Source organism: Dasypus novemcinctus, chromosome 18 (genome assembly GCF_030445035.2).
Source record: "Dasypus novemcinctus isolate mDasNov1 chromosome 18, mDasNov1.1.hap2, whole genome shotgun sequence".
In the NCBI taxonomy this organism is placed as follows: Eukaryota; Metazoa; Chordata; class Mammalia; order Cingulata; family Dasypodidae; genus Dasypus; species Dasypus novemcinctus.
In genome coordinates this window covers 54,494,217-54,517,470 of record NC_080690.1, presented here as the reverse complement: position 1 = coordinate 54,517,470, position 23,254 = coordinate 54,494,217, and the positions used below count along the sequence as shown (strand labels likewise).

The following is a 23,254-nucleotide window of genomic DNA, read 5'->3' as shown; positions in this document are numbered from 1 at the left end:
GATCCCCCTTTTTCAGTGAGAAAATTAAAGCTCAGAGAGCTTGAGTTACCAATGCCGAGCCAGGATTCAGACCCAGGACACTCTGCGGCCTCCCTGGAGACTTCTTGGACTGGTCCAGTGGAGGACCAGGACTAGATAGTTATTCTCCAACCTCTCTATGCTTCACAAACACCTAGAGAACTTTAAAAAAATAAAACGCCCAAACACTGGCATTTTTAGACGCTCCCCACGTGAGTCAGGTGCAGCCGTGGAGAATCATCAGGGGGAGGATTTCTAAGATTCCCCCAGCTCCATAACTTGTCCTTTCTGTTCCAGGCCAGTGAACCCTGGGTAGCATGGAATGGTTCTTAGCTACTCCTTGGCCAACATTTCTCGGAACCTAGGCACCCTGCCCCTCCCAGCCAGGGCTTCTTCCCAGAACCTGGGGTTCCCCACTGGTCTCCACTCTGCTCTCATACTCAGGTATCTGGTTCCTCCCCTTCTTTATTTTCTCAGAATTTCAGTGGTCACCTCCCCCCCCCCCCAATACCAAACAACCGCATACCACATGAATCACATTTCCTGTCTTTTCTGTTCGGGGCGGGGGGGGGTGGTCAGTGGGATGGAGGGAAGAGAGAATGAATGAATGAATGAGAGTCCTGGAGCAGGGGTCAGGAGACCATCTTGATGAGGGCTGTGTGTGTCCCTTCATATCTCTGAGCCTCAACTTTCTTGTTGATAAATAGGAAGAATGTATCTCCTGTGTTTCTTGCCCTATTTGAGCCCCACCATTATTTGGCACTTGTTCACCCCTCTGCTGTCACTAAGAGTCAGCCTTCTTGGCCTTCTTTCTCTTCCTTGGACAAACTCAGCTTGTCCGAGCCTTGTGCTTGCCTTGAACCCTTTCCTTGAAACATTCTTCCCCCACTTCTTATTATACAAGATTCCTTGTCATTCTGGTTGCAGCCCAAATGTCACTTTAGAGAGGACTTCCCAAGCCTCTCTTTCAAAGTCATTCATTCTCCCCTGCCTCTGTTTTTCTGTCTTTATAGCACTTGGCACCACCCTAAAGTGTCTTGTTCATTGATCCACCTGTCTGCCCCTTCCACTGGCATGTGAGCTGCCTGAGCACAGGGGTCTTGTGCTTTTTCCCTAGTGGATCTTCAGCAACTAAAACAGGGCCTGACACATAGTAGGCCTCAATAAATGTGTGGAGATGAATGAATACCTGTGTCTGTGAAAAGTGATATGATGTAATGTTTGCTCAGGCACTTTAGACGTGCTGAACCTCTGTGTGCATGTGTGGGCTTTTGAAATCATCTAGATTTGGGAGCAGTATACTTATCTTCCTAACACAGTGTTTTCTTCAGGCTGATCATAGCTTAGGCTGACAGATGGCAGGAGACAGTATCTGGGGAGAGGAGCCTTAGATTATCAGGAGCTGTGGCTAGCCCCTCCCTGGGTCAGCTGCTGGTGTCCAGGTGATGGTGACCTACATTTGTAGAGGTGGCTCCTCACCTCTACTATTTACTCTCACATATTCCAACTTATCAGACAGTTGACACTTTGCCTACTGCTTCTGAAGGCTTAGAGATCTTGGCCCAATTTCCCGGTCTAGTGTGTAATTTGCAGATGAGAAATGTCCACATTTCCTGTGACTAGGGAAAAATAATGAAAAGAAAAAAATGGGTGAAAGTCCGTAACCACAGGTGGTAGAGAGAGAAAGACAGAAAATGAGAAGAGGCCTGGACATAAGAAGCAGGGATGTTTCCAGGAGTGGAATTGGAGCCATCCCTTTCCATCTCCATCCCTGCCTTGTTTGACCACAGTGGTCACCACAAAGCCACACAATGTGTGAGTTCTGGTTGTGTGGTCAGATGAGAATTTTGGAGGAGTGGGTGCAGAAGCATTTTTTCCAGAAAGGGGAAGTGAAATAGTCGATCCAGGTTCCCCTTTCCTGTTTGTCAGGCCCCCAGGCCAGGCAGTCAGTTCCCTCAACCCCATTTCCTCGTAGCAGCTGTAGGCTGCTGTCTGTGTTATTCATTAACTAGGCACTAATATTTCTGCTTACCCATCTGTCACGGGGTTCAGAGGAGCCCAGCAATCTGACCAGCCACCCAGATCCTCTTGGGTCAGGCCCAGCCAATCACAGATGGGCAGTGTTTACTGGGTGAAAAACCCTGTATGTGAACTCTGTACTGCGTGAAGTCAGGGAAAGATCAAGTTCCCTAAAGTAGGATGTGACCTGTTTCCCACTTAAGCAAATGTGCCATCATGTGCTTGAGCTGGATCCTATTGCCTTTTTTTTTTTTTTTTTTTTTTTTTAATTTTTTAATTTTTTATTGACTTTGTAATAATATTACATTAAAAATATATATGTGAGGTCCCATTCAACCCCACCCCCCCACCCCCCCTCTCCCCCCCCCCAACAACACTCGTTCCCATCATCATGACACATCCATTGGATTTGGTAAGTACATCTTTGGGCACCTCTGCACCTCATATACATTGGTTCACATCATGGCCCATACTCTCCTCTATTCCATCATGTAGGCCCTGTGAGGATTTACAATGTCCGGTGATTACCTCTGAAGCACCATCCAGGGCAGCTCCATGTCCCGAAGACGCCTCCACCTCTCATCTCTTCCTGCCTTTCCCCATACCCTTTGTCCATTATGTCCACTTTTCCCAATCCAATGCCACCTCTTCTATGTGGACACTGGATTGGTTGTGTCCATTGCACCTTTATGTCAAGAGGAGGCTCAGATTCCACCTGGATGCTGGATGCAATCCTCCCATTTTCAGTTGTAATCACTCTAGGCTCCATGGTGTGGTGGTTGTCCTTCTTCACCTCCATCTTAGCTGAGTGTGGTAAGTCCAATAAATCAGAATGTAGGTGCTGGAGTCTGTTGGATCCTATTGCCTTTTAAGAGCTTGTTAGTAACTTTTTTTGTCACCCCATGTTCCATGTCTTCATGTTGGTAGAAATGGACTAAAGTAATAGTGTATATACCACAGAAATTGGCACACACTGGAAATAAAGACCACCCCTCTACCTCCACTCCAAAAGCTAGTTGTGAAACATTGTCCAACTTATCACTGGGAACATCTATTTGCCAAGCAGAAGTATGATGACTTGTAAGCCCTCTTCTTGGCTCTTTGGTCCTTGGACCTCCGATTCTAATGAAAGAAGAAATAGTTCCCACTTTTAGGAAGCTACCATCCAGAGGAAAACCCTGCATGTTTGCATAGTACTCTATGGTTTCTTAATTCTGTAATTCACATTACTCCTGATCCTAACAACCATCTGCCTTATGTGTTTGGCACAGTTGCCAGAAAGCTCTTAAAATGGAAATCAGATCATGCCATCCTCTCACTTAAAACCCTCCAATGGTTTCCAGAGCCTATTAGAATAAATCCAGACTCCTTTCTGAAAGACTGCATGCTCCGCTCCCTGCTGACCTCCTTGACCTCATCTTCTGTCATTCTCTTCCCAGTTCATAGTACCCCAGCCTAGCAGTTCTGTCCCTGATCAGCAACATCAGCATCACCATCACCATGGAACTGATTAGAAATGCAAACTCTTGGGTCCCAGCCCAACCTACTGATTCTGAAACTAATGTTTGAGGGAGGGCCTGGAGGGGCTGCAGTCTATGGTTTAACAAATCCTTCTGGTCGTTCTCATACATAGCAAGTTTGAGGACCACTGTTCTAGCTCCACTCGGGTCTTTTCTCTAGCCTGGTGATGGTTAATTTTTCTCCCTCCTTATGGTCATTGCACTAGCTCTTCCCATGGACCTTTGTGTGGCAACTTCTTATTAATCAGTGGGGTTTTGTAAGTGGGGTGGAAGCCAATGATCAGAATGAGGAAATATGGGGTTGAGGTGAGGTGTGTGTGTGTGTGTGGGGGGCAGTAAAAGTAGGAAAAGTTTCTTTGAAGAATAATTTCTTGGATAGATTGGGCCCCTGAACTAGGGCAGTGATTCTGTGATTCCTGCCCCCATCTCCATCATAATCACCTGGGGAGCCTTTTTTTTTTTTTTTTAATACTTTTAATTTTGAAATATTCTAAAACTTACAGTTATAAAAATAATATAAACCCCATATATAGAACTTCAACATATCCCTACCCACCAGATATCCACATCCACCAATGTTAACATTTTGCCACATTTACCATATCATTCTATCAGTCCATCCATCTATCTAACAGTCAATTTTCTGAACACTTGAGTGCAGGTTGTGTAAATCATGCTCCTTGAACACTTAATACTGCTGTGGTAGATTGAGTTGCATATCCCAGTTTGGACACATTCTTGGTCTTGGTCCATATTCTGTTGGTCTGGACCATGGTAAATAAGATCTCTTGAAGATGGTACTTCAGTTAAGGTGTGGTCCCACTGAATCAGGTTGGGATTTCATCCGGATTACTGGAGTCCTTTATAGGCAGAGTGAAAGTCAGACAGAGAAGCCACAGGGAGCAGCTAGAAGTCAGTGGAACTCGGAGGAGAAAGGAAAAAACACTGCCATGTGCATTGCCATGTGGTGGAAAAGCCAAGGAACCCCAAAGATTGCCAGCCAGCTAGAAGATACCAATCTGGGGAGCAAGCAAACCTTCTAGCCTCTGAAACCCAGAGCCAATAAATTCCTGTTGTTAAGCCAACCTATTGTATGGTATTTATTATAGCAGCTAGGAAACTGAAACAACTGTCATGTACATTTCTTAAGAACAAGGTTTTCATGTAACCACCTTAAGTGCAGTCATCAAGTTCAAGAAGTTTAACATTGATAAAAAGCTTAATGTTCCTATTCCAATTTTTTCATATGTCCTAATAATGTCCTTTTGAGCCCAGGATTACATTTAATTGTCTTTGCCTCTTTAGTTGCTTGGGGAGTCTTTTAAAGTTCACCTGTTGGGACCCCACAGCTAGCGATAGCTGAGTCAATAGGGTTGAAGTGGTGCTTGATATTTGCAATGCAATTCTGACACTACCTAGAGTTAGGTCAGACTTTAGAGGTTAAGACCACAGTCCCCATAAGATGACCATCACTTCAGACACCACTCATAAGTCCAGAGGTTCCCAGGGCCACCCTCACTACTGGCCAACTGGTTACAAATCCTGGGGTCCCCACCATCCCTCAGATTTGATAATTTGCTAGAATGACTTCACAGAACTTGGGAGAACACTAAACAGATTACAGTTTTATTATAGGCTACAGGATATAAACCAGATAGGAGCCAAAAGAAGAGATGCCATAAGGCCACGTCAGGAGTTGTCCCCAAATACAAACCTTCCATGTTCTCTCCCAGTGGATTCAGGATGTGACGCCCTCTGGGCACATCACTGTGTAATACCAATCAGGAAACTTCGGTGTCCAGAGTTTTAATTGGAGCTTCAGTATGTAGGTTCCATATGGTTGAACTCGATCTCTACCTCCCCACTCTCTGGAGGTGGGGCTGATATTAGTGGCTCAAAGCCCTAACCCTCTAATCACAGCCCTCTACCCTACTGCTGCCCAACTGGGGGCCCTGATTAGCATAAACTATCAGGTGTAGTGGTGGTAGGGCACATGAATAACAAAGACACTCCTATCATTTGGGACAGTCCAAGGATAAAACCATTACCCCTTAGGAGCTGGGACAAAGGCCAGACCTTTTTAGAGGCCAAATTCCTTAGACCTTTACATATGATTCTGATGTAGGATCTGGGCACATCCTGGGCCCGGGGGTAGAAGGTTAGTTAACTCAATTAGAGAGACGGGGTCCTTACTATGGAGAAACGAGTTAGGGAGGTGGAATTGGAAAGGGAGAGAAGTCTCAAAGCAGGTAATGGACTGATAGGATATGAATTTCTGGAGGAAGATTTTGACTTAGTCTGACAGACAAGAGGAGAGCTCGGCATGTTTCTGAGCAGAGGAGGGTAATGCGATTTTAGTCCCTGTGGTAGACTCACAGCTCTGAGTGAGTCCCACGTTCTCTTTCTCAATTCAACCTCTCTCTCTCCTCATTCCTTTAAACAGGATTCCTTCAGTACTCTCCCTTACTTCACTTTTATTATATCTTCACCTTAAATTTTTTTCTTGGTTTCAAATGCATCACCGTCCCCTTTTGCTGCTTGGTCTGGCTCTCCATCTTATTTTTGCCCTCTCCATGCTTACAGAAATGCTACAGAAATTGTAGACACTTGCCTCAGAGTTTTATAATCTTTCTTCAATCTGCTGCAGCCTCCTTGTGTCTTCCTGTGCTGGGTAGTGCTGACTGCTGACCAGGCCATGAGCTGGCCAGAGTGGGGGGTGAGGAGGAAGAGGACACAGCCTGGACCTCAGACAGCTCCTGGCCGAATGGGGAGACAGGATCCCCACATGAAAATGACAAGCATGCTTGCCAAGCAACAGTCATTAGAGACAGTGCAAACCCCGGCCACTGGAGGTCGAAGCCCCCAGAGCTCCCTTTGAGTACCCTGGACTCCAAACCTTTCTGAGCCGTCTTTGATCACATTCAGTATTTCTCTTCCATCTCCTCCCCAGGGACTTCCTTCCAGGACCAGCCGTTGTACCAGAGTCTAGGCGCTGTCCCTAAGCTTGTGGCAAGATTGCCTTAGAACCATCAGCCGCCTCGCAAAAACTGAATTCGTACTAGCTAAGCTGCTTCCGAAGCCCTAGTCTGATAGTGCTTTTAAAACCTAACCGTTTCTTCTTTTGCCATTGAGCTGTGCCCCATCGGGGAGGGAAGTTCAGTCAGGAGTGGATACCAAGCTGGTGAGAGATTTTTTTTTTTTACAAAGCTGGGTGTTTCTTAAACAAAGTCCCAGTAGTGGATGAGGTTTGAGGATTCCCAAATCTGGGACAGGAACCCTCATGCTCCCCCTCTCCCCACCTGTAACCAGAGCCCCAGTGTGCCTTCAAAGGCCCCAGGGAATCACTAGTCCGTGGTGAAGTCTGAACTTGGCACTCCGTCTCCTTGGCTCACACCCCTGTCCATGTTCGTCCCCTCTGCAGGGTCTCTGCCTCTGCGTCCCAGCAGGGAGGAGCCCTGATGCCTCAGTATCTGCAGCCCTCTTCCAAAGGCTCTGCGCACCGCCGAGGAAGAGAAATAGAAAAGCAGGGGGTCCAGACTGGCGTTGAGCGAACTGAACACCACAGCTATCTCCCGCCATTCGGGGCTTTTCTTATTGTGATACCCTACTAGGTGGGAGACGTTGTAAGGCCCGAAGCTCACGAAGAAATTGAGAAGCGTCACGACAGCCAACCCCACAGCCCGGCGCCGCCTGTGGGCCCCCACGTGGGGCTGGGTGAGCATGATCCACACGAAGCGCCAGTAGCAGAAGATGGTCACCAGCATGGGGACCACAAAGAGGAAAAGGCACAGCTCCAGTCGCACAGGAAGCACCACCCGCAGCTGTTCTTTGGAGAAGTCCTTGTAGCACGTCATTCCAGTATCTCCATTATTTCCGCTGGTGTTGTTTGTGTCCAAGTACTGAACAATGATCACGACGCTACAGTGTCCGAAGGACATGATCCAGGCGACCAGAGCCGCAATCACTCCATACACCGGCCGGCGGGAGATCTTGTACTGCACGGGATAGGCCACTCCCAGGTAGCGCTCGATGCTGATGCCTGCCAGGAGCCACGTGCTGCAGTAGATGCTGCTGTAAAAGCCGAAGCCGGTGATGGCACAGAGGACCTCAGGCAGATACCAGCGGAAGGCCCACGCGGCCTCGATGATCTTGAAGGGCAGCAGTACCAACAGCAGGAGGTCTGCCAGCGTCAGGCTGAGCAGGAGGATGTGGACTGGGGCAGGTTGGGGCTGGCGGACCCGCCCCACGAAGGCCCGCAGCGCCAGGAGGTTGGCTGGGAGACCAGTGAGGAAGATGAGGACGTAGGCCGTGAGGATCAAGGAGCTGCGCACGTCCAGCATGTTGATTCTGGAGGATGGAAAGGGCAGGTCAGGAGACCCCTCTCACAGCATGGTTCGGGTTGCGGACGTCCGCCCGGACACTCTCCCTTCCCAAGCCAAGGCTTTCTGCTCCCACCGCTGCTTGCTCACACCACCTGCTGGAGCTGCCCAGAGCAATTATTGACTTTGCCTTGGGCGGGATATTAGGCAGTAGTTATTACCTTGGCCATTGTGCGTCTCTGGGGGAGACCAACCCTGGGTCCCCAAGGGGATTCCCCCTCCGGTTTCCCCAGCCTCTCTCCTCCTACCCTCACAGATACAGGAAGTTTCTGTGTTGACAGTTTCCAACTTTACCTGTCCCTTTCTCAGTCGAGACCTGCTGGAGAGGAAAGATAAGCCTCCTGGTGTTGAGGAGAGAGCCGCAAGATGTCTCCCTCAGGATAACCAGGGGCGCGAGCACCCAGACGCTGTGCACCCACTGCCACCTCTTCCACGGGACCCTGCCTCACTCCCGGGAATCAGGTGCCCAGCCCCGCAGCCCCGTCTCCCTACCTCGTTCTCTCCTCCTGCAGAGCGCTGCCTCTCCTCCACCTCCGCCGGCCCTGTGCAACACCAGACTCCGGGACTGGATTGAAAAAGGGGAAGCTAGTGAAGCTTAAGGAGGGGAGGAAGGGTGAGCTAGCACTGTCCATTTGAGCTTGTCCCCAAACACTTTAGAGAAATATTCAGAAAAGCCCCCGGGGACTAACGGGCACCTGAACTGTTGTTTTGACATAAACTGAAGGTCTCCCTTCTTAATGGGCTGGCTTAGTTTCTACTTGGTTCTTAACTCTCACTACCTACACAGTCTTGCTTTTCCACCATTTCCCCAGGGTGATCTCCCTGTCCTTGTTTCCTTGTCCTCACACTAGCTCCCATCTCTGGGTATGAACCATACATTTCAGTTTCTGACAGACTTCCCCCAGCCCCCCGACACTGTCCCCTCGAATTCCACACCCAGCATCGCTTCCCAGAGCGTGAGCACTAAGGTAACTGCCTTGCCTTGGCTCCCGATAGATGGCTTCTTGGGATTGGTCCTGGAGGAGAGTCTGGAATCCTGAGCAGAAAAGGAGCAGAGCTTTAGCCACTGCCACCACCCATTTCACATAGGAAAAAAAATGTAGGCAACCTGGCTGGCTGAAGGCTTTTATACTGGCCCTGGCCACATGACCGGAGAGAGGAGGGTCAGTAACTGAGGGCTCTCTGTCCTCAAACCCAAAGTAAAAGGTCCCACCCTCTTTGTTCTCGCCCTGCAACTCCTTGCCGTGACTTCCAAACCCCAATTTTCTGTTCCTAGTTCCTGAATTTTTTTTTCTATCTCAGGTGTATTTTCACTTGCCAAGTCAGAGTATCTTGTCATTTTCTTTTTTTCTAGGTGATTTCTTCTGTAATTCTACTGGTTCTTAGACAAGAGGCTGCCTACCTCCTTTCGTTGTTTCATTTCCTATCTATATGGTTTCCTGCTCTCTGCTCCACCCGCCAACCCCCCCATCCCTTGGTAGAGACAGATTTGTCTCTTCAAGCCCACACCTTGTTACGGTGGAGATGGCGTGGGGTTTCAAGTCATGCCCGTGTGGGTTCAGATGCCAGCCCTCTCACTGATAGGAAGACCAATTTTCTCAACTTCTTTTTCCTCTCCTCGTCGGTCAAGTGACAGTGTCAGTCACACCCCAGGGTTCCTGTGAAGAGTCAATTAGATGGCGTGTGTAAAGTCCACAGGCCAGTGCTTGGCACTCTTCTCAAGCCTGTTGACCACCTTCACAGAGAGTGAGCCCCTTGGGAAAACACCCAGAGGCTCGGGGCACAGACATACCACCTTACAGGGGAGAGGGCCAGGAATTCAGGAGGCCACATGTGCTTGTGTAGGCCCCTTGTGGGGAGTAAGTTCTCAGGCTGCATTCCTTTGGGCCGGATCTTCCCTTTCGTGGCCTGGGAATGGCCTCCGAACCACCCTTGTTTTTTTTTCTCACTGTTAACCCCCTCTGACCTGTGCTGCTCTGGGTGTGGCACAGTAGCACTAGAAGCTCCACAAAGTCCTTTGGAAACAAAGACTCGAGGAAGCAAGGATAGTCAGAATACATTTTTATTCTAACCCAGAGTCTAGGTTTCAGTTTTACCATTAGTGGCCTGATCCCTGCTCACAGAATCTCTTGCCTTTTCCAGGATCTGTCTATTCCTCCTTGTTTGTTTTCTCATTCATGCATTATTTGTGTGGCCTAGAACCCCAGGTTCAGGTATCTTGATAATTGGCTTTTATTTCTCTTCTACTTTATTTTCCCCTAGAACCAGGTAGTTCTGTCTTTTTTTTCACCTCCTTCCCCCTTCCATGCATAAGCACTTTCCAGACAAACGGAGACAAAGAAAAAGATCATTCTCTGTTGCTTACTACCAAATGTATTTGCATCCTTTTACTTTTACAGTTTTCTATAAACATTCATAAGGATCTGGATTTAACTGTCAAGTGGAAGCTTACTGGAAGACAGGGGTTGAGGAACAGGACTGCTGCTTTCTCCCTGCCTGTCCTTACCCCACCTCTACCTTTCTCTTGCCCCCATAGTGTGTCACCTATGTTGAAGATACCCCAGATAAGCCCCCTCCCCCATAGTCATGGCTTGCCTTGGAAATGAAGGTAAAATAATAAAAGAAACTTTTGAACTCATGCTTCATGATGCTACGTCACAGAAAAAGGAAATGCAACATTTCAGGCTAAATGCAAAGGGGTAAGCTTTCACAAAAGTAGTGTCTTTCACAATCTCCTCCAAGTTCAGTTTCCTCTAATCATCATTATAACCCGGCTAGTTATAAAAGGAAGTTGGACCTATTATCTAAAATTACATATGATGACTTTCTCCACTTCCTTATTTCTGTTACTCCTTGGTCCACTCCAATCTGGGTTCCATCCCCATTTTTCTATAGAATCTGCTCTTCCTAAGGTTGGTAGTGACCTCTAAGTCGATAAGTCCAGCAGACATTTTTTTCTTGTTTTATTAACATCCACACAGTTTTCACACACTTTTTCTTGAATTCGTTTCTTCCCATGAATTTGATTAGTCAGGCTCCTCTGGTTTTCCTCTCTTTTCCCTGGTCACTTCTCAGTTTCCTTTGCTGGCTCATCTTTCCCTATTCACCCTCTAAATATTGGAGTTCCTTAACACTTGGTGTTAAGTTCTTCCTCTCCTCATCCTATGCACTCTCGATCTATTGCACCCATTTCTACAGCTTCAGTTACCGTCTCCATAACACCCAGTTTTGTATCTCTGTTCTGAACTTTTGTGAGTTCAACATCATTGTATCCAGTAGCCTAGTAGACAGTGCCATTTGGATGTCTCCCAGGCATCCCAAACTCAGCGTATCCAGAGCTGACTTCCTGACTTCAGAACTTCCCCAGCCTTCTTCCAGCATCTTCTGTCATGCTGTATAGGTTTTCTTCTTATCCATCCCCAGAGACAATCTTAATACTCTCTTCTTCCTTATTTCCATAATACAGTCCAACACTCATCCAAAATACCTGCTGAATCCACTCATCTCGCCCCATCTTCATCACCCCATCTCAGGGCAAGCCACCATCACCTCTCACCAAGATCTCAGCAGAGGCCATGACTAGCTTCTCTATAGCCACACATACCCTTGATGCCCAGTGCTCCATACTGTAGACAGTGAGATCTTTTTAAAAATGTCAATCCAGCATGTCATCCTCTTATTTAAAACCTTTTTAGAAGTTTCTCATCGCTTCTAGGATAAATACAAAATTCCTTAACAAAGTCTGTAAGGCTGTGCCTGGCATGGCTCTTACCATCTTCCAGCCTTAGCTTATACTACTCTTCTACTTCCTGACTCTCTAAACAAGACCACCCTTCACTTCTATGAATGAGCCATGTTCTCTTCTGTCACAGGACCTTTGGGCCAGCCTCTCCTGAAATGCTCCTTATTTTTCATCACCCACTCTAACCTCCCAGTTAATTCCTAGTCTTCTTTCAGGTATCTACTGCCTTCCCTAAAAGAGCCCTCTGGCTTCCCAGATGCAGTTATGTGTTCTTATAGCATCTTTTCTATTGATGAATAGTAATCTACTTTATGTGTATTCCATATTTATCAATTCACCTGTTGATGGACATTTGTTTTTCTTTAGTTTTTGGCTTTGTGAATATGTTGAGCTTTCTTGTTTTAGTCATTGCGTGAATACGTGCTTTCAGTTTTCTTGGGGGCAATTACCTAGGAGTATATTGGCTGAATTGTATGGTAAATTTTGGGTAACTTTAAGAGATTGCCAGTTTCCCAAAGGGGTTATACCATTTTGCAATCCCACCAGCAATAGATGAGATTTCCAGTTGCTCTGCATCCTCGTTAGCACTTGGTATTTGCTGGTTTTAAGGTTGAGCCATTTTAATGTTTGTGTTGTGGAACCTCTTTATGGCTTTAATCTGCATTTCCATGATGACTATTGATGTTTAACATCTTTTCATGTACTTATTGGCCATTTGAAGAATGTTTTCTACTGTGAAGTGCTTATTCAAACTTTTGCTTATTTTTTAAAAATTTGGGCTATTTTCATATGATCAAGTTCTTGATTATATTCTGGATACTAATCCTTTGTCAGATTTAAAATGTTATAAGTATTTTCTTCCATTCTAATTCTTGTCTTTTGAAGAATGAAAGTTTTAAATTTTGTTGAAGTCTGATTTATCATTTTTTTTCTTTTATGGTTTATACTTTTGCATCTTAAGAAATCTTTAATACTGTGAGGCTGCAAAGATATTCTCCTATGTTTTTTTCTTCTAAGAGTTGTATAGGTTTATTTTTATATTTGTTTATAAACCATTTCAAGCTATTTTTGTGCATGATGTGACTTAAGGATTGATACTCATTTATTTTACCATTTGGATATCCAGTTGTTCTAGCACCATTCATTCCTCTCCCAGTTGAACTGCCTTGGTATCTTCACCAAAAATCAATTGATTGTATAAGAGTGGGGTCTATTTCTTAACTCTTAATGGAGTCTAGTGATCTCTGTGTCTTTCCTTTCACCAAACAGTTTTCTTCATTTTTTTCTTTTTTTTTGTTGTTTGTTTGTAGGTACTAGGGATTGAACTCAGGACCTTGTACATGGGAAGCAACCACTGAGCTATACCTGCCCCCTCCCCAAATAGTCTTGATTATAGTGATTTTATAATAATTCTTGAAATCAGGTAGTTTAAGTTCTTAACTTTGTTCTTCTTTTCTAAAATTGCCTTGGCTAATCCAATGTCCACAAAGAAGAGGTGGCATTGGATTGGGAAAAGTGGACATGGTGGACGATGGGTGTGGGGAAAGGCAGGAAGAGATGAGAGGTGGAGGCGTCTTTGGGTCATGGAGCTGCCCTGGATGGTGCCTCAGAGGTAATCACCGGACATTGTAAATCCTCACAGGGCCCACTGGATGGAATGGAGGAGAGTATGGGCCATGATGTGGACCATTGTCTATGAGGTGCAGAGGTGCCCAAAGATGTACTTACCAAATCCAATGGATATGTCATGACGATGGGAACGAGTGTTGTTGGGGGGGGAGAGGGGGGTGGGGGGGGGTGGGGTTGAATGGGACCTCACATATATATTTTTAATGTAATATTATTACAAAGTCAATAAAAAAATATAAAAAATAAAAAAAATAAAAAAAAATAAATAAAATTGCCTTGGCTATTCTAGGTTGTTTGCATGATGTTTGTATCAATTTCCATAAAAAATCCTCCTGGCATTTTGTTTGGAATTGTTTTGAATCCACAGATAAATTTGAGACCATTGACATTGTAACAACATTAAGTCTTATGAACTATGAATATCTCTCCATTTACTTAGGTCTTTCATTTCTCTTAGCAATGCTTGTAATACACAGCATAGCAGTTTTGCATGTCTTTTCTTAAATTGATTCCTAAGTATTTCTGTTGCTATTGTAAATTCAAATTTTTTAAAATTTCATTTTCCTATTGTTTCTTTTTCCCGTTGTCACCTTGGGAGGTTTGATGATGGCATGGTGGGCTGGGGAGGGAAGGGATGGTAGCTGTGGAGGTGAAGGGGATCAGTTGGGATTTGGGGTATGTAACTTTAAATACAATAAATAAAGAACTGCATGATGCCAGAGAGAAATGGAACTTTCCTGGGGAATGAGTGAAGATGATTCTGTATCAGAGCATCCAAATTGAATTCAAGGTTTCCATTCCTCTCTTTTCCACCCTACTTTCATTTGTGAACCCCTCTTTTTGAGCCTCTGCAGTGGCCTTGTGAAGAGAATCTACTTTCTTGTGGAGATGGCAGTTTCTGCCCTTCCCCAGCTGGCATCTCCTCTGTGAGTTGCTACTTCTCTGGCCTTTCCTCCCATCCCTCAATAGCCCTATTCTTCAATTCTGTAGCACCCCAAGGCTGGTGCACTTCTGAAGGAGATAAACAGAAAGGAGCAGACCTCGTTTCTGCTGACCTCTGTGGTCGGCATCTGTGTGATTTGCCACCCCCATCATCTGCTAGTAACTGTACCCCAACCTCCCTCCTTCCTTCACTGTCTACCTGTTAAGCAGACTCCACTCCTGGACAATAATGTCAGGGTGTCAGGCTGAATCGTGGCCCCCAAGAGATAGCCGTGTCTAATCCCTGTAACCCATGAATGTTACGTATATGGGGAAAAAAAGACTTTACAGATATGATTAAATCAGGAGTCTTGAGATGGGGATTATCTGGGTGGGCTCTAAATGCAATTGCAAATGTTTTTATAAGAGGGTGGCAGATGGACAATTCAGACAGCAGAGGAAGAGACAAAGTGACCACGGAGACAGGGATTAAAGTCGTGTGACCACAAGCCAGGGAGTGCCTGGAATGCCAGAGAAGCTGGAAGAGGTGAGGGGTGGATTCTCCCGACAACCTCCATGCGGTAGGGGACAGCCCTAGCAAGGCCGGTTGCCTCTCCCTGGGATCCCCACATACGTCCTGTGCTCAGGAACAGGTGTGTGGGCCTGGCAGGAGAAAACAGAATCCCCTAATAGGTATGGGGACTGCTGGTACATGCCTTCCCCTACTGCCCCAAGCATATGTGAACCTTCACTGGAGAGAGTCTGCTTCTGGCGGGCATGTTTAATTACATCCAGCTCACATCTCAGTGGCGTATCTGTCTCTGGCAGGGAGGGAGCAAGGGTCCTCCTCTCACACACATAAGAGAAGGGTGCTGTGTGTAGAGTATCATCTTGCGTGGCCCACATATTGAGATTTGCTGGCTCCAGGGAACTGACACCCACTGGTGAAGCTGCCCTTGCTCTGACTCTTCTTACGTGAGTAAACCATCCTTGTATCAGTGAGTTATGCTTCGCTGGTGTCCCTGAGCCCTGGACTGGAGTGGGTGGGCATCTCTTTAGATGTCTCTCCTTTGACTGACACTCCAGAGGGAGCATGGCCCTGCTGACACCTTGATTTTGGCCTCTAGAACTGTGTGAGAATAAATTTCTAATGTTTTAAGTCTCCAAGTTTGGGGTAATTTGTTACAGCAGCCATAGGAAACTAATATACCAGGCGACATTTATTGCCTGTTGGAGGATACTGTCCCAGGGGCTATGCTAAGAGTTTACAAGGTTGAACTCACTTAATTCTTAAAACATTTTCTGAGGTTGGCACACTCATCAGCCCCATTTTACAGATGAAGACACTGAGATGTAGCAATGGTGAGTGGAAGCAGGCAGCCTGGCTCTAGAGTCCTTGCCACTGTGTTATGCTCCCCACTGTACTGTGAAGGTCGGGATTAAACCCACCTGCCCTAGCAGACCCTGAAAGTCCTGTACAGAGGAGGATGCAGGAAAGGAAGGGCGGGAGGACAGACTGGTCCATCATCTGCTTCTCACAGTGAGTGTCTGCAAGGGTCACCAGGCTTCCTGCCAGAGCCTTCACTCTTCCCCCAGAACTACAGAGTGACCGCCAGCCCTTCTCCCAGGATCCAGGCATCTCTCAGCCTTTTTCGTGTTCTAGTTCCTGCTCAGCCCCAGATCCCAGATGTTGGGAGCTTTCTCATCAGTCCCTCGCTCTCCATCTCTAAACATTTTGAATAAAAGGGAAGAGGGAAGATCCATTGACCATTCCTATCTTTCCAGATTTACTCGTGCCATTTAGCTTTTATGGTTTCTATAAATGTTTATGCAGATCTGGATTTGATTGCAAAACAGAAATGAGAACATGAGAGGAGAATGGTTCCTTTATTACTGGAATTCTGAAGTTGTCTGACCTCTTTTCTTCCTCTGAGCCCCCTTAGCTCTCTGCTCTCCAAGCAGAGCTGACTTTCAGACCAGAAACTCGATTAAGGAGCCTTCCTCCCCTGAGGCATAACAGCTTCCCGGCGGGAACACAGGGTAGCTTTCAAGGACTCCTGACACCCTTGGAAAGGGCAGGATTTTATCCCCTTGGTCTTCCTCTCAGTGTTGACTCTGAGAGGACAGGAGAATTTCTGAAGATTAAAGTGGTTCAGATTCTCTGAGTAAAATTGGATGGGCCTGCATGTCATGTCCTGGCCGATTCTGCAAAAGGTGAGCCAAATCAGGGCAAAACTGCGTGCTCTGTGTTCCTTTTCCCGGTTCAACCTTCCCTTGTTTCCTTCCCCTTACCTGCTTTATCAAACATAGAGCTCATTGTGACATCTCTGGAGTTACCAGGGTTTCGTATCCAATCTGCAGAATCTTAGGAAACAGTTTAGAACACCAGTTCTCAGAAGGTGTGGGGAGGGTGTTTTGGAATCTCCCAGATGGGGGTAGTACATATAGTTTGAAAACACTTGGAAATTTTCCAGAAGTGAGGAACACCTGAGTTTTCTTAATGCAAATGACGTAAAGTTTGTTTGTCAAAAGCGGGAATTGCTTAAAAATAGATTGAGAAACAGTGATGAGGTTGATGTAATACTTTTTTAAGACCAGCTCGCAGAACAGTTTATATGAACCAAGATCCTCTTCGTATTGAGTCATCTTCCCCCAGCCCCTTCCATTGCCAGAAGGTTCAGATCCTTCACTCAGTGAGCAGTGAAGACTTATCAAGAGAGTGGAATGGGAGTGTGCAAATGGAGTCTTAGTTTTGGAGGGGTCATTGGGCTCCCCCCCTTTTTTCCTTGGGCCCTTGTTATGCCATGATATGAAGTCACAGTAAATTAGCACCAGAAAGCCTCCTTTGTCTTGAAAAGCCTCTGTCACGTGTAATATTAACTGGGCTTGAAAACCTAAATAGCAGAGGCTTAACCACACCAGAGGTTTAGTTTTCTTATGTAACAAGAAGGAAATAGGCAGTTCAAGGCAGTCTTCAGAGACTCAGGCTCTTATTAGCTTCCTGCTGCACCATCCTGAGGTTTTAGCTTTTGCTTCATGATCATAGGGAGCATCTAAATTCTGAGCAGAAAAATAAGGGTGGGGTGGGGTAGGCAGGCAGAAGACATGAGCAAGCTGGATCTATTCCTTTTTTAATCAAGGAAATGATAAGCTTTTCTGGAAGCCCTACCTAGGGTCCTTTTCATACATCTCACTGGCCAGTGCTATATCTCATGACCAGTGCTAGGGACATGAGAGTCTGGAGAGATGAATATTAATTAGGTACTTTACCAGTCTGACCAAATCAGGGTTCTGATGGTAAGGAAGAAGGGGAAAGTACAAAAATTATGCAAATCTTGAATTGCAAATATGGACAACGAAAATACTTCAGGGATTAAAATATTTATGGTGGCCATAAAAAGGTATGGGATTTTAGAGTGCATTTTTATAAATTGCTTATACTGCGGTATAACATGCATACAATAAAGCACAGAGGTGTGGCTTTATGAATTTTAACGTATGCATATATCTGTGTAATCCCCACCCAGGCCAAGTTGGTGATCATCTCCAGAATCCTGGCTAACTACTATTCTGACTCCTACCACTTGAGGAGGGATATTAACCATCTTAAATGTTGGAGGGAAAATAAGTGATGGGTGGAGGGTAACAAAAGGAAAGAAGAGTAAGACCAAACTAATGATTTGCTTTTAGGATATTGCTGTTCTTCTTTGTCCCTTAAGATACTCCGATTCCATTTGAGTACCCTCCTCTTAAAATGTCATCGAAAACTGAAGATAGAAATTTTAATTTGCTGTAAAGTTGATATTTGCTGAAATCTTCAACCAGTTAGGACTGGATTCAACTGCATATAACAGAACAATGTCAAGTGGCATACATTAGATAGAAGTACATTTCTCTGCCACACACAGGCAGTCTGGAGATTTGTGATCCAGGGAGGCTCAGGACTGTCTTTAGCAGCTCTGGTATGTCCTCAGAGACCCATGCTCCTTCTAGCTCTCTGCTCCACCAGGCCTAGGATGATCCCTGTCTCATGGTGTAAGATCCATCCATGTTTCCAGCAGCAGACTAGAGAAAGGAAAGAAGAAGAATTCACTCCTTCTTATTTTAAGAGACTTCTCAGAAGTTCCATAGAACATTTCTGCTTATAATTCATTGGCGAGAACATAGTCAAATGGCTATACCTAGCTGCAAAGGAGGTTGGGAATTAGTCTTTTAGTTGGTGTATTAGTCAGCCAAAGGGGTGCTGATGCAAAATACCAGAAACTGGTTGGTTTTTATAAAGGGTATTTATTTGGGGTAGGAGCTTACAGACCAGGCCATAAAGCATAAGTTACTTCCCTCACTAAAGTCTATTTGGAGCAAGATGGCTGCTGACGTCTATGAGGGTTCAGGCTTCCTGGATTCCTACATTCCTGGGGCTTGCTCTTTCTCTGGGTTCAAGGTTCCTTCACTCCTGGTGCTGGCTTCTCTTTCCTCTGGGTGCTGACTTCCTGGGTCTTCAGCATCAAACTCTAACATCAGCAATCTCAAGCTCTGTTCTTCACCGTGCCTTTTATCTATTAGTCCCCACCCACCAAGGGGTGGAGACGCAATGCCCTAATCATGATCATGCCCAGGAACAGATCAGATTACAAGCATATTCCAATGTTCCTTTTTGGAATTCATCAATTATATCAAACTGGTACAGTTGGGTTGTAATGTGCTGTTAAAAATCAGGCTTTTTCAAGCACACAGGTTTGTAAGCATAGTCATCAATATCAAGGGCCCATCATTGGACCATCCTTCTTCACTGGTCTTTGCCCTTGTACTTGGGGGATTGTTGCTGCACCATTGGGGAGTGCAACAGAGTTTCCTGGAATGGGAACTCAGTACTCCCTCAGTAGTCATGTGAAAAACCTGTGTGCTTGAAATTTCAACTAGACCTAGAGCTGCAAGGTGCCTAAGATTTACCTCCTGAGAGCCTTCATGTAGCTCAAACGTGGCCACTCTCTAAGCCAAACTCAGCATGTAAATGTATTACCTTCCCCCCACTGTGGGACGTGATTCCCAGGGATGAGCCTTCCTGGCACCGAGGGATTACTACCAAGTACCAGCTGGTGATGCAACTAGAAAAAGACCTTGAATAAAAGGGGGAAATGGTAAAGACAAATGAGTTTATATGGCTAAAAGTCTTCAAAAAAGAGTTGGGAGGTCATCAGAAGGGTTACGCTTATGCATGCCTCAGCAGGATCCCAGAAACAGCCAAAGTAGATGCAACCCCAGGTACTGGTGCTCCTGAGGGCAATGGAGACACACAGGTTCTATGGTCATGGCAGATGGCTCTGGAGTTCAGTGCCTTGTCAGTGGGCCCTACTTTGTCATTTGTGTTCCTGAGTGTGATGGAGTTGAACTCAGATGTGACCTTTCTACACATGCCTCTTCTATCACTTTTCCTGAACCTGTGGTTGGTGCTGGGGTTGGTGTATGCTCAGGAGACTTGAATCTCTGGACTGTCCATGTGCCAGCTGAACCCTGAGCCTCAGCAGAGTTGCAACACCTACTCTGCAGTTTGTTGGACTTATGCAGGTCAGCTAACAAGGAGGTGAGCATGGTCAACCACCACACCAGGGAACCAAGAGAGTCTACAGCTCCAAGTGGAGAATTCCATCCATCACTCATGTGGGATCCAAGCCTTCTCTCGATTAAGAGGTAGAGGGGGCATCGCCATCCCAGGGTCCTCAGGATGGAGGAATAAAATATGTATTAAAGTGGACTTAATGGTATTCTACTATAGAATTATTGTGACTCTGGACAATGGATGAAAAAATTATATCATTGATGTGGAGACAGTGGCCATTGGAGTTGCTGAAGGCAGGGAGAGAGAAAAAGAGGTGTGATATTGAGGCATTTTTGGGACTTGGAGTTGTCCTGAATGCTATTGCAGGAACAGATGCAGGACATTATATATCCTGCCATAACCCACTGAATGGACTGGGAAAGAGTGTAAACTACAACATAAACTATAATCCATGCTGTGTAGCAGTGCCCCAAAATGTACTCATCAAATGCAATGAATGTACCACACTAATGAAAGAGGTTGTTGATGTGGGAGGAGTGGGAGTGTGGGGAGTGGGGTATATGGGAACCTCTTATATTTTTTAACGTAACATTTTGTTTGATCTATGTATCTTAAAAAGATAAAAAAAAAAATAGAAGGCAAAACAAAAAAAAAAATCAGGCTTTTTTACTAACAAAGAGATTGGTAGTCTCTACCACATTATACTTTTACAACTTTCACAGATACTGCCTCCCTCACCCCCCAATTCTATAGCCTTTATGTTGCATCACCAAATGCCTGGTGTACACCTGAAGAAGGACCTATCCCAGCTTCCTCCATCCAGTCTGGCTTTCTTAGGAAAGCTTCAACAGATAAAAGAATGTGGCACACAGAATAGCACAGCCGGTCACACCATTATCAGATTCTATGGCTCCTTGTATCCCTCCACATAAATCAAACTCAGTCCCCAAAGCAGCAGCCAGTTTTATCTTAGGGACACAAAATTGATGTTAGCATTGTGTTAGCTGCCATTGAGCAACATTTAGGTTACTTTATTTGGATTTTCTTTGACACAATGCCATGCCTTTTCCAATTTAAGAATACAACCCCAGCACTGTGGCATGGGAGTTCAAAATGTCCAGGAAAGCCCAACTACTGTATCCTTCAGTGCCGGTTCTAGCTGGAAGCCCTGGGCCATGGATGAGGCTACTGTAGAATTAGAAGCAAGACTAGGCAAAGGTAGAGCGTGACTGCCCAGAGGTCTCCGAAATGGGCCATGGCCTCATCCACCTTGAAAGGGTAGACAAGGCAGGTCTCTCAGCATTCAGTTGAGAATGTGGATGAGGCTGCCAGGCTTCTCAGAGAGGAACAGAATTGTGGAATCAAGTGTCTTTAAGAATGTTCTGCTTGAGTTGAGAAAAAACCTCCCTGATTTTATGCTCCTTTTCCTCAGGCTTTACCTACTGAGCTTTTATCATTTGCTTCTTTGAAACTGCCTCTTTCCCACTCCCTAACTGAATGATTATTTAAGTTCCTTCACCTGGGTAGAGTCTACTTGTCAGGTGTCCCTGTCCTATATCTCCTTACTTCCCCCAGATTCCTCTTCTAGCCCCCTGAGACTTTCCATTTCTATCCTTTCTGGAGAAGTATTCTTACAAGCATGTTGAAGCTTCACCGGTGCCTTCCAACCACATGAAGCAGAGGAGATAAACACCACTGTCTCTACTGTCTCGAGTTGCATGCATACCGAATTCTCTGTTATTCTCAGAGAGGCCTCTCAGGCCCTCCTGAGAAAGACAAGCATGGTTTGAAGAAAGAGGGTGTTTTGGATTAAATTGTGCCCTCCAAAAGATGTGTTGACATTCTAATCCCTAGAACCTGTGAGTGCGGCCTTATTTGGAAATGGGGCCTTGGCAGATGTAGTCAAGCTAAAATGGCCATCCTGAATTAGGATGTGCCTTAACCCAGCATGACGGTGTCCTTCTAAGAGGAGAATGCCACATGAGGAGGAGACACTTAGGGATAAGCCAGCCCTGAGAAGACAGGGGCAGAGATTGGAGTGATGTGTCTATAAACCAAGGAGTACCAAGGAGTGCTGAGAACCACCAGAAGCTGAAAAGGCGAGGAGAAGCCTTCCCTAGAACCTTTGGAGGGAGCATGGCCCTGTTGCCACCTTCAGATTTCTGGCTTCCAGAACTGTGAGAGAATACATTAGTGTTGTTTCAAGCTACCAAGTTTGTGGTAATTTTTTACGGCAGTCATGGGAAACGAATCTGGGAGGGTTTGAGGGCTCCTTTCTCAGGGTGGCTCTTCCACGTGGTAGCCTTTGGCAGCTCCAGGAGCGCACCCATGCAGAGAATGTCTTCTCTCCTCAGTTCCAGCTGAGGTCTTCAGGTGGCTTTCCTGGCTCTGGGGTCAGTCCCCCTTGACCAATAGAACCCAAGCACAGAGGAGGGAGTTGGGTGTCAGCGCCAATAGTGCACCTGTTCTGTGCAGCTCCCAGTGCCTGTGCTGTGAAGTTAGCCCTTCCTGCTCCTTCTAGAAAGCATAATAGAAATACTCATAACTGACAGTGACATTATTAACTGCTTACCATGTATCCACTCATTTCTTTGTTTACCTAACTCACCAACCCTGGTCCTTTCATTGTTACTAGGACCAAGTGACTTGCATTTCTTGCCTCTGGTTGCCACACACCGGTGTGTCTCAACACATCTTTCAGAACTGCTGAGTGAGAGGACCAGATGGGCAGAGAGGTGTTTCTGGGTTGGTACCTGCACAAATCTCTGCCCCCGACCATCTTCTCTCACCCCATTCCCTTTTCTACATCCTTCGCCTTCACTGCTGCTGACCTTAAGGTTGTTCCCACAGGTGGCTCCCTCCACTTAGTCCGGTCCTGGCACTTCTCTTGCCTGTGCTCCAGCATCCCTTTTCCCTAAATATAGATGTTTTCCCTAAATATAGAGTGCCTGGACGGTGAGGGGCTTTCCTCAGCATCCCCAGGGAAAGGTCTTCAGGCTTCTGGGACCTGTAAGCACCTTGACCACTCTTTCTCCTTGCGGCAGAGACTTTCTTATCCAGAAGAGTCATTTGTCAGAGAGAAGAAGAGCAGTCCTTTTGCAGCCACCCTCTGCTTCTCCCTAACGCCCTTATGAATTGAGTAATCTCTCTCAGAATCAAAGACCCCACTCTTCCAGACGTCTGTTTAGATCCATAATCCACGTAACACACGTCTTCTTGGAGGATTCTTTCAGGTAATTTTTATTTACACCCCAGCTGTTTCCTGCCCCTTCCTTCTTTCTTCACTCCCCTTCCTCCCCTACCCTTTACACCAAGTTCCTGTTCCCTTCCCAGCATGATCCAGTCAAAACAAGTTAATCTCTCCTGTTTGGCTTTACCTGGCATGCCTTAGCCAACAGAGTTTATGTCATAATTACTGGATCTCCTGGCTTTCAAGTCCAGGGGCTCCAGATAGCCCAGAAAAATGGTC

The 23,254-nt window shown here is 45.9% G+C and overlaps 1 protein-coding gene across 1 annotated transcript; it reads right to left on the bottom strand.

Annotated features, from left to right (window-relative positions):
• Positions 1-4,008: 4,008 nt before the first annotated feature.
• LOC101439627 (free fatty acid receptor 2) lies at positions 4,009-9,054 on the bottom strand. Its single transcript, XM_004483289.3, has 3 exons — positions 8,918-9,054; positions 8,429-8,501; positions 4,009-7,904 (listed from the first exon to the last, which is right to left on the bottom strand). Exon 3 carries the CDS (start codon positions 7,895-7,897, stop codon positions 6,902-6,904), a length of 996 nt encoding a protein of 331 aa, XP_004483346.1. The 5' UTR covers positions 7,898-7,904; positions 8,429-8,501; positions 8,918-9,054; the 3' UTR covers positions 4,009-6,901.
• Positions 9,055-23,254: the final 14,200 nt, after the last annotated feature.

Excerpts from the sequence above, each read along its gene's own strand:
- LOC101439627 (XM_004483289.3), bottom strand. The coding sequence starts at position 7,897 with ATGCTGGACGTGCGCAGCTCCTTGATCCTCACGGCCTACGTCCTCATC.